An 11,903-nucleotide genomic window follows, 5' to 3' on the forward strand; every position below is an offset into this window, starting at 1 on the left:
CCACTCAGGCTGTGAATTGTCCCTTTGTCCAGCAGTTCCATGCTGTCTGTGCTCCCTGTCCTTTAGTCCCTTGGTATCTATCTTGGTTATCAGATCGACTGTTGGTGTTCCAATGTTTGTGTTCGAGTCCACCTTATTTTACTTAATAATGGCCTCAAAGTGCAAATATAGTGATATAGTGATGCTGGCATATTTTTATAATTGTTCTATTTTATTATCAGTGCTGTGATAATAGCACTCTTGCTGTGCCTAATTTATAAATTAAGCTTTATCTTAGCCATGTATGTATAGGAAAAAACAGTGTATACTGTACAGGGTTTGCTACTATTTGCAGTTTCAGACGTATACCGGGGGTCATAGAATGTATCCCCTGTGGATAAGGGGGATTAATGTAATTCTCATTCGGCACTAAGAACAGTGTCTACCACATGGTAAGCACTCAATAAAAATGTGTTGAGTGAGTAAAAAATGACTAAACGGGAAAATAAAATTCATTCAGTAAGAGTGTGTGTGTATAAATTTATCAGTTTTATATTATGGACGGTTGTGAAGGCAGAATCATGGAGAAAACCCAGATTATCATACAGATATGACTAGTTCATTCAAAAGACTTATTACCAACATAGACTTCCATGAAATTGAAGTGTTATCCTGTGGCTGTTTAAGTTGTTGAAACTAAAGATATTTATAACCATTGTGCTTTTAAGTTTATAGGCATAAATGTAGAGATCCAATTCTTAGTACATACCAAGCAAATGGAAGTCAGAGTCAGATCCAACCCAATGGGCCAGAGTTTCCCTTTATGTATTATAAACAATATCTTTATGGGTGTGATAAGGTTATACATTGCAAAAAGAGGCTGAAGTAAAATAGCTTATGTTTACTATCCTGCTAGTCTGGTGTAGAGGAAGTAATTTGCTTTCTTCCTTATTTTTAGTTTTATTTGTTGCAAGAATATTAAAATACAACAAAGGAAAATTTAAAAGCAGCAAATTATACTCACAATTGCACTGTTTGCTGTATTACTATTCATATATATTTAAAATGTTTTCTTCTACTCTGAATATCATTTTGGTGTATTACTGTTTTCATTAAGCATTTTCATTCTACCCTATAGTCTTCACAATTGCTGTTTTTTCAATAGCAGGATAAAATTCCATCTAGTTTGTATGCTACAGTTTGCATATTTACTCCCCAATATTGAACATACCTTTAATGATTGATTATTAAGAACTAATTTTTTCTAGATTTCTAGAAATCATTAAAGGGGAGATTTAGGATCAATGGAATGAAGGTATGGTGATGAAGAATGACATGTTTTCTGAGGAAAATAAGTAGACCATTTATGAAAGGAAATTCTGGACAATAAGGTTGAGAAAATAAGCCAAAACAAGACTCAGAGCTCAGCCAGCAATGGTGTGACTTCCAGCAAGAAAGACGGGTTCCAGTTTCCTTATTTGTCAGTTGGTAATTACAGCTAGGTTTTACTGTTGCACAAGGTTGTTATGGGGATAAAATCAGTCAAGATGATTCTGACATAGGCAGGCAGACATAAGCATTAAGGATTAGTAGAATATGAATTGGGATATACATTATGGTTTCAATAATAGAGGGAAAATACTGGAAGAAAACAGATTCAAATTAACTACACTTGCGTTACAGTGACAGGACTATGATCTCTGTCACCCACACAAACACATACAATTTTCTCTATATTCCAAATCATCACTGAAGAACATATATTAATTAAAAATGCATTTTATTCAAAAACATTAACTTAAATGCTGAGAAAATCAGAGTGAACATAAGAAACAAGGTCTGATTTCTCAAGGAGCTTACATTTTAGTAGGCAGAGACAGACACAAAACAATATAGATACGTAAGATAATTTTGGATAATTGCTACGGCAGTGATGTCACGACAGAGAAGGTGTTACTGTTAGATAGAGGGGTCGGGGAAGTCTTTATGAGGAGAGCAGAAACCTACTTGAGCAAAGACCTACATGACAAATAGATGCTACGACCTACATGCTGAGTTGGGGAAGAACGTTACAGGCAGTGGGACAGGCAGCTGCAAAGGCCATGAACAGAATGAGCTGGACATGTTCAAGGGGCAGAAGGAAAGTGAGTGTTGCTGGAACTGTGAGAGCAGGAGAGAGTGGTGGGAAGTGAGGTCAGAAAGATACACAAGGGCCAGATTGAAACTATGGTGAGGAAAGTGAATTTTTCTCTCAGTACAATGGCAAGACTTTGGAGTATTTTAAACAGAAAGATGAAACAATCTGTATTACATTGTTTAATATAGTATATATGTGTGCGTATGCACGTACATATATATATCTAACATGTGTATAGATACATATATCTATACACATACACATATATAATAAAATTTAACTGCTAGACGATAAAATGAACTCCATCATAATTTCATGCCTTTACGTGATGTGCTGAATTCTAATTCATGGGGAAAAATACGAAGTCATTGTATACTTAGACATGTGTGTTCTTTCAAGCATTAGGTATTTTAAAAATGAGGGAAGTTTGGTATCTCTCCAAGCTCTTACTAGTATGTAAGACAGTTTATAATATATTCAAATAACATTTATTGAGTTCTGCACAATAGGGTAAAGATAAACTGTTGATTGGAAACACCAATATTCTGAATGCCAATTCTGGTTCTCTGTTTAATTTGCTATATTACTTTCTTTTGCATTTTCTTTTTATCTTTATCCAAAAATACAAAGGATTGGTGGAGCATATGAAAAATAGATATTAAGGAGAAAATTAGCAAATGTTGAGCTGGGTAGATTTTACTATAGAGTATTTCAAAGTTAATATTTGTACTTCTCTTCCTGGCAGCACATATTTCTAAGAAATAATGAGCTGAGCTCTCTTGAGTGAACGAATCCCCAGCAGAGTGATTTTGGCAGTTAGAGAGGCACGTTAACTACTTTAGGCCTCAAAAGCTTCATCACTGACTTCATTATTCCTTTGGAGCACTCTGCTGAATCTCCTCCCAGAACTGTGGAAGCACAATGGAAAAGCAAAAGCAAGCCGTTTTCTTCCGGCCTTTCAGTGCCTGAAACAATAGACTTATGAAATACCGTGCACTTTCAATGCTGCCCCTGAAACTGGGACATTCCTTGTGAACACACGTATTAATGGGACTTTGATGTCAATTTTAAAGCGTCCATTCTGTCTTCAGTATCTGCGAAGACAAATACTTGTCTTAAACAGCATGAAGCATATTCCTGTCTCCAGCGAGGGCATTAGTAGCCACACAACCTTCTTTCTCTGGGATGAAGGACTGGCAGCTTTAACGCTATCTGTGTCAGAGAGAGAAACATAATCAACCTTGCTCCTTTCTCTCGTTGCCTTTTCATCCGAAACAAGGATTTTCAAAAGAAAAAGTCTATCAACGTGTTATTCTGCTTGGTCGGTCTTTGTTCTGTTTTTTTCAAATGATTATCATTTCTTAATCATTCAAAAAGAAGCATCAAAAAAGCAAAACCACTTTTGACAGTTCCCACTGGAATAAAAAAAGATATGACACCTTCCTCTACATTTTCATCCTCAAAAATGATCCCTTCTAAAAGAAAATGGTACAATTTTCAAAGTGATTTTCTGCCTCCTTTGATGTGGTCATTCATCAGTGACTTTCAACAGATGTTTCACATGGAGTCCATGTCAGGATCTTCAAGGGGATTCAGAAGAAATAGATGATACCCTTCAGACCCTGCCCTTGGGTGGCTTAGAGTCTTATTGTGTTAGGAAAAACAGATAGAATTCAAATTACTTAAAAATCGTTATAGGTAATATAGTGGTTTAAGAGGTCAGGCTCTTGAGTCAGCCAGCCTTCTGTTCCAATCCTGCCCTCATTCTTACCACTTTTCAGCTGTGACATACACCCTCTTGGAACCTCAAAATTCTCTGCAAAACAAAGATAATATTAGTAACCATCTTCTAGGGTTGCCATGAGCATGGATGAGATAATGAATCGTGCATATAAAGTATTTATCTTGGTGCCAGGACCCCAAAGAAATATTTAAAAAGCAGTAGCTATGTTTCTTGGTAAACACTGTTAAGGAGAATTATTATTAGGTAAAGCAAATTGTTAAGTGGCTCTTTGAGAATTATATTACACACTTATATTCACAAATTGTAAATATGTGTTATGTTTTCTTTTGTTCTTAATAGGCATTTTATATTGTTGTTTGGCCTACAATGTTGGTCTTCCAGAAGCAAAAATATTTTCTGGTCCTTCAAGTGAACAGTTTGGCTATGCGGTTCAACAGTTTATAAATCCAGAAGGCAACTGGTAAGAATATTCTCTTCTTTATGATTTCAATAAAAATACAAAATAAATTGCATATTTGACTCTAATTTCTTTTTCAAATTGGTGCATGGCTATACTATCAATGGATAGTCCTGAAATATTTGTATTAAGAACAATCTTTCTTTGAGAGTTGACAACCCTTCAGATTGTAATTAATGGATTAGTAATTAATGGGATGGTATACTTCTTTAAAAATCTGGATGAAAATTCTTCACTAAATATTCCATAGCAAATTCATAATACCAGTTTGACCCCTTAGGATATAGATATATAGGTAGGTAGATAGATAGATATGACAGATTTGACTTCTTTTCTTATCATGTAAACTGATATTCATTGAGGTTGGTAAATCATCACCTAGCTAATTTCTAGATGGTAGAATTACCATCTGGGCCATTTCTAGATGGTAGAATTGCTCCTAAAAATTTTCTGTCAGCAAGGTTTTGTCTCCTCACTTCATTATAAGTTATCCTTCCACTCCATGTGGTAAAGGGTTCTCACAAGGATCAATGCAAAATATGCAAAGGTGACTTTCTCTAGTGTATTTAGCACCTTTTATTTTTGCCTAAAAGTGCCCATGTTTTAGTGCCGTGTAATGGTTACATTTATAAACCATGGCCATTCTACTCAGGTAAAAATTAACCACTTTGATGGACATGAAACTATACATCCTCATTGCTGGTTTAAGTTTCCCATAATAATAATGCAAATACACTCAGGGGACTGAGATGATTCTGAAAGTTGTATTTAGGGTGAAGAGCTATGGCTCCTCTTCTGTCAGAGTTAATGCCCACTTATGGGCAGAGGTCCTGCCATTGAAACCTCATCTCCTTCTTGCTGCAGAAGGTTCCAGACTGTCCCCACTCACCCTGGAACTTCAGATCCCGGATATCTACCCTCTAGATCTCTTTCCAGTTATTAAATGGTCTGTTGTTGGCTTATCAAATAACTATAATTTATAACCCTTTTTCTGTGTGAACTTGATGCTCTCAACAATTGAATTCAAGAATTCAAATTATTCATGACAATTGAATTCAAAGAAAGATGTAGAATCCAAATCATCCACATGTTGGGGCATGCCTGTCTGTTTGACAAGGAAACAAAATGAAATCTTCACTAGAGAGGGTAGTGTGTCTCAGAAGGCATCTTAGAGGAGGTGAATCGTGAGGTGAGTTTTAAGAGGTAGAGATGGGCATTGACTAATGTGAGGAGACTTGAAAACAATGTGTGTTGGAGACAGCTTGTCAGTCATCTGGAAGAATAGGAACAGTCTGATAAGAAACCCAAAGATGAGCAATTCCTATAATCATTCGGGATATGAGAGGGAGTTGCATCTCTAACAATTATCAAATTATGTTTGGTAACCATATGCTGAGTTGGCTAGAATCATGATATGGTCAGTATATTTTGACCTTGGAGTCTAGCAGACGAAGTTGCTAACGACCCATAATTTTACATATCCAGCCCCACATCCTTCCCATGGACTCCCATGTCAAACAATCCATTCAACATTTCTACTTTAATGTAACAGAGAACACAAGTATCTGATTTTCAGCACCAGCTAATGAAACCAAAAATTCTGGACTCCTCTCATTTTCCCTCCTTCCCCATATCCTATCCATAAGCCAGTCCTGTTGACTCTGTCATCAAAATATCTATTAAACCTGGCCATTCCTCACTATCACCTGCTGCCACTGTGATGGAAGCCGATGCCAGCTCTTACAGGTGCTGCTGCAGGAGCTTCTCAGCCTGTCTCCTGCTTCCCTTCCTACCCCTCTTTATTCTGCTCTCTTCACTACAGACAGCATGAACTGTGAAAAACATGGCTCATTCCCTAGATTAAAACCACCTGTGGCTTTCCACCACAATGAGAATAAGTTAAAATTCCTTAAAGGACCCTCCATGATCCAGTATCAGCATCGGTCTGCCTTTCCCATATCATCTATTACCTGCTTCCCTTGTTTCCTGTGCACCAGGGACTATGTCTTCTATCTGTTCCTTGAACATACCAAGCTCATTCCTGCTTCAAAGCTTTTGCACACCCTTCTCTCCTGGCTGGAAGAGTCTCAAGATTGTCACTTAGCTGGCTGGTTCTCATCTTTCAGTCTCAGCTCAAAGGTCTCCTCCTGATAGACCTTACAGAACAAGCCTATTTATATAGCGCTTCATCACACCTCCTAGTCAGTCTAGCTGCATATGCCGATTTATTTTCTCTCCAGCCGTTGTCACTATCAGAAAGGGTCTGATTTGTTTGTATGTTCATTATCTGCCTTCTTCCTCTGTCTCTGAGTACAGGGACATAGTTTTATTCACTGGCGTGTTCTCAGCACCCAAAGTGGTGTCTGGCACCAAGTAGGGGGATCAATAATTATTTATTGAATGACTGAATGAAAGTTCTACTTCTAAATGTTTCATCCCAGGTAGTCTATAAGGTGAGCTATAGTAGACGGACCTAAGAAGTATGAGCTGAATGAGACCTTCAGATGAACTCCGGTGTTCTACTTCACAAGGGTGGCCTCACCGAGGACAACCTGGCACTGAGTTCGCGATTATTCTTTTTAAGTAACAGCTTTCCTGGGGCATAGTAAATCTAAGAGAAAGAACCACCATCAGTAATAGATTTTATTAAAAATAATAAGCCTATCAAGGATTGTAAGGGAGCTCAACCACTGGCCACACTGAAGGTTGGAAATTGCATTAGAGGAAAAGAGACAAAGAGTTGACAAGAACCCATCAGGCAGAGACCTGGGAAAGTGAGAGGCAGCCATCTCCTCTTCCTCTCACCAGGGACTCCCTCTAACCATTCAAGAACTTGTTAAAAGAAAGGCTATTAACAGTGTGTGGTGAGGTTCTGGTGCTGTTAGGGCGATATCAAGACCAGGGACATCAGACATTTCTAAATGCTGTCTTGATCTCATGACATTCCTGAAAGATGTATAAACACCAGATAATGGTTCTTGGGAACCAGGCACCACTCTATTAGTGGCTGGGCTAATGCTTTGAACTCTAGTATCGAGCTTTCTGGCAAGGTACAGCATTAAGCTTCAGCTCAAGGCCTTACTTCCCTGCAGCTTATATCTAACTACCACCTGATATGAGCATACTCCTCCACACAAGAGGAAGAGAAGGGAGAGTACCTGCCTCACCTGAGGGGCTGAATCATATGGAAGTGAGAAGCAGGAAGGAAAGAAAACAAAGCTTGCCAGGAGAGTCTGTCTGGGTCCTTTCACTGATCTGGGTTTATGAAGCAAAGAGGCAGAAGAGGCCAAGTCGTGGGCATGCCCTTCTAATCCACCGCAGGCTGGACACTACGTCAAGTGCAAAGTGTGCAAAACATAGATGTTGACTTTAAGGAGTGTGGCGTAGAGTCAATGAGAAGGTTTATATGCAGAGTAAGTAACCAAGAATGATATAGAAGACAAAACTAAGTGCTAACCTCTCGCAGTTAATGGCGTTTTTGTGTCCTTTTAGTGTCACTAGCTGTATCTTAATATTAAGAGCTCATTTTCTCTTTCCAAGGCCTGGGACCCTAGAGAGACAAGGTTTCCTCATGTCCTCCGTCATTAGCCCAGTCCTGCCAAGGTGCCTTGCCACAGAGGGCAGGACTGTGGCCAGGATCTAGGTGAGCGGGTTATTCCATTACAGTGCTAGAGGGGGCCACAGTTAGGACAGCAGCCTTCACAACTCTCAAGGAAAATCACAAGAAACTTGGAATCCAAAATTGCCTATTTGTTTTGACAATTGGCATTATGCCCTTCTCTGCTCCTAATTTATGACAATTGTACAGACATTATGGAAGTAGCAGATGTGAGAAGAACTGTTTAAACATTAACTTTCCTTCTGATACTAATCAAGTTAACTTTGGGCACAGAAAGTGTTATGAATACGAATTCCTTAAACTGTGAGTCTTTCCCCTTGGCTTTACACATATAAAATGTGTGTGCATGCATACACACACATATGCACGCCTTATTTTCTTTATGTTCTTACTGCTTGTTCTGAAGCTGCTATTTTGGTACCTTGTTCCTCTGCTTGCTTTGACATTTCTTTACAATCTGTGTATTTGAACCCCAACTCTATCTCTCAGCCTATTTCTTCCTTCTCTAGGCTCTAGTCTCAGTTTTCTTAAATCACACATCACTATTTTTAAAGGACAGTTTTGGCTCTTCCCTGTGTGCCGTGTTGCTAAGAATTTATAGGCATATTTTACATTGGGATCTACCACTTTTAACAAAATTATCTTGACTCTTTCGCTAGGTTTTTTTTTTATTATTATACTTTTATTACACCAGGGGCTTCTACTCTGGAAATAGTGGTGATATGCCTTTGATAATTCCTGGGACTTTTTTACAGTCTCAAGCAAGCTACATGATTTTAAAAGCAAGCTTACCTCCCAAGCTTAGTACCAGAGCAGCCCCTCTGGCTACAAGTAAAGTCGTGGTCTGTTCTCCCTTCTGTGTAGGCGGAGAGCCATCCCGCTTCGGAGTCCTCATTTTACACACAGGATGTTCAAATGCGGATGATGCAATCCTTATCACAAACAATCTACAAAGCATTGAGATATGTTTAAAATCATTTCCTGGAGCTTGTGGCGATATGCACTGTTTCTGTTTGTCTAATTTGAAGGCCTGTCCCAAGAACAGTATGAGCTCATTATATGACTCAAAAACCATAGAAAACTGCAATCACTTGTGTGACTAGGATTGACGAGGAGTTAAGGGTTTTTCCAGTTTTAGAAATGTATTTTCTTGTTCTAGAGAGGACTAGTGCTTTTTTTTCCCTAAGAAGAAAGGAAAAATATTAATATAATGAACGTGTATCATAGCTCAAAAAAACCCATCTATATGTGATCTTATAGCTTTAACTTTTTAATTAAGAAAAATTTTAATGAAGATCTAAGTGTGTTATAAATATAACAGATTGGCTTCCACAGATGTTTCTATAAGAGAATTTTAAATAAAAAATAAAGAAGAAACATTCAATTCCATAACAGACACCAAAGATTATGTCACATGGTACTTTGTTAATAACAATACAGGTATTTATTGAGTACTCTTTCTTTGCCAAACACGTAATAATCGTAATGACTCCAGGCACTTTGTAAAATTATCAGCCCTTTTACAAATGAGGGAACTGAGACTTAGAAAAGCTAAGTAATTTACCTAAGATTACAGAGCTAATACTTAATAAAGATAGGGTAGTTAATGCAAAATAGAGATAAGATGTTCCAAATGTACATATCTTTGTAAATATCCAAGCAGGGGAATGGCGGGATGTAATTGACATTTATAGATAATATCTAAATTTTATTTTAACATAAGCTTTATAAAGTAAGATAAACTTGCAAAATTTTGTATTTTTCATTCAGTTCTGCTGTTATAGAACTTACACTGTCATTCTTCCATTGGCTTCACTGTTAAGTGTTGCCTGGGCAAGGATGATGGTTATCATCCACCTTTTCATCATCTCCTGCTCAGGGATTTCCCATATAAGTTAGGAGCCAGAGCACAAGGATTTTACCCTCAGCTTCTCCATCACTCTCTGGGTGACTTTGGGAAAATCACACAACTTCTCTGGAGTGCAAAGAATGCCATCCATACCAAACCATAATGCTATAAGCACCCTATGTCAGAATATCAGCAAAGCACTTCAAAAACTAAACCGTTGTGCCTATGCGAGGTACTCTCATTAGCACTTTGTAAAAAGACAGGAAGAAAATCAGGTTTTTATAACTAGGTCCTCCCCACCTCACCCCAACTCTTGCCTCTCAGCCATTTCTCATCTGTCATGGATTAGCTTCCATGCATATTGGATTAGCTTCAGACCATTTCTTCTTCTTCTTCTTGGCCAAGAATGCTATTCTGATCCCCTTTCCAAAATAACTATGTCTTTGTCTTTCATTATGGCCTTTAAATCTTAGCCAATATCATCCTTTATGTCTCTTTTCAAAGATAAAATTCTCCTGTGATTATGCTTACTTCATTTGTTCATAGGCTTTGGTTTTATTTTAAATCCATGACATAGGTATTACTTTTCTTCTTCCATTCAATTTTAGCTATTTATACTAATTCATAACTTAGTCCAATTTTTGATTCTGTAAAGACATTAGAAATCCAACTGTAAAATATTCTTGTACTTTTAAGTTTGAAAAACGTATTGCTATTATTTTTATGCTATTACTGTGTAATTAAACCATCACTCAACACTGATAGTAGAGATGCACAAAGTGGCATGTCTCCTATCAACAGTGACTTTCCCTTAACTTGCAGTGGGTGCAGGGTAAACAGGGAATCAAATACCTTTTAGAGCACCAGCCCCATGGAGCACCCTAATGTCAATTCACCTACATTTGTCACGTCATACTTGCTAATTTTTTTCACTCAGTTAAGTAATATTTATGGCTAATTTTTTCAATGGTTTGTGCTATTTACCATAAATATAAATCTATGCTAGAAAGGACATTTTAAATATCCCCTGCTCTGACTTGCTCCTCTTTTCCCCCATTCTGGACACAAGTTTGTGTACGCACCTACGAACACATGAACACACGTACACACCCATTGTTTGTGACTTGAGCTGCTGCTCCAGAATGTCTGGAGCACTTCACTGATCTGTGAGAATCCTCTATGCCTCACTAGCTAGTTTTACAATCTTGAGCTTTCTTCTGTGATAATGTCTGAATATCTGATTCTAGAATAAAGTTCATTTACAAGAATGGAACTTGCACACACACATTCCCAGTGTCTGGTTGTTTGAGACATTGCCATCCATCTAACTTCATCTGAAGAGGGATCTGGAGAGTGCTAAGTATCACAGGTGGAACCTATTTGCTTATGACCTATATGGTGAGAAAAAAAGAGTACCTCTTCTCTAGAAGAGTTCTAAGTGAACTTAACATGCTAGAGAGAATTGAGGATTTTGAACGAAAAGACACAAGTACAGATCTAGGCTTTGTTGCTGACTTGCAGTCAGTTTCTTTATATGAAAACAGAACTAGTTATAGCACTTGACCTCACAGAGTATTTAAAGGATGAAACAACATCATGCACATAAAAAGTGCTTTTAAACTGTAAAGCAGTTTACAAATGTTGTTGCTATTCCAAATTTTATCATTGATGAAAACAACTATCTGCCAAAGTACCTAGTTGAAAGGTACTAGCTCATGGGTTTTGATTTATGAAATGTGGTGGTCTGGAAATCATCCCCCACCGTCTCCCTGACATAGGCCCAAGAACTGGAATTTGTATCATCACAAGGCTTTAAAGTACATATTTCATCTTGAATTAATTTTTGTGAGTGGTGAAAGATATGGATCCTGTTTCAATCATCTACATATGGCTATCCAATTTTCTCAGTACCATTTATTGAATAGGGATTCTTTCCCCAAGTGCATATTGCTGTCTACTTTGTCAAAGATCAGATGGCAATATACAGATGGTTTTATATCTATGTTCTCTGTTATGTTCCATTGGTCTATGTTTCTATTTTTTGCCAGTACCATGTTGTTATGGTTACCATTGCTTGTGGTATAGCTTAAAGTCTGGTAAAGTGATGCCTCCAGATTT

At 37.7% G+C, this 11,903-nt stretch overlaps 1 protein-coding gene across 1 annotated transcript in view; it reads left to right on the forward strand.

Annotated features, from left to right (window-relative positions):
* The window catches only part of ITGA2 (integrin, alpha 2 (CD49B, alpha 2 subunit of VLA-2 receptor)), a 125,656-nt gene that overhangs the window by 33,570 nt on the left and 80,183 nt on the right, over positions 1-11,903 (forward strand). Inside the window, exons 4-5 of the mRNA XM_012655262.1 lie at positions 3,208-3,274; positions 4,200-4,320. Of these exons, the coding sequence (XP_012510716.1) occupies positions 3,208-3,274; positions 4,200-4,320 (188 nt within the window). The remainder of the gene's footprint in view (positions 1-3,207; positions 3,275-4,199; positions 4,321-11,903) is intronic.

The sequence above is a fragment of the Propithecus coquereli genome, unplaced genomic scaffold, assembly GCF_000956105.1.
Source record: "Propithecus coquereli isolate 6110/MARCELLA unplaced genomic scaffold, Pcoq_1.0 Scaffold47, whole genome shotgun sequence".
Lineage (NCBI taxonomy): Eukaryota > Metazoa > Chordata > Mammalia > Primates > Indriidae > Propithecus > Propithecus coquereli.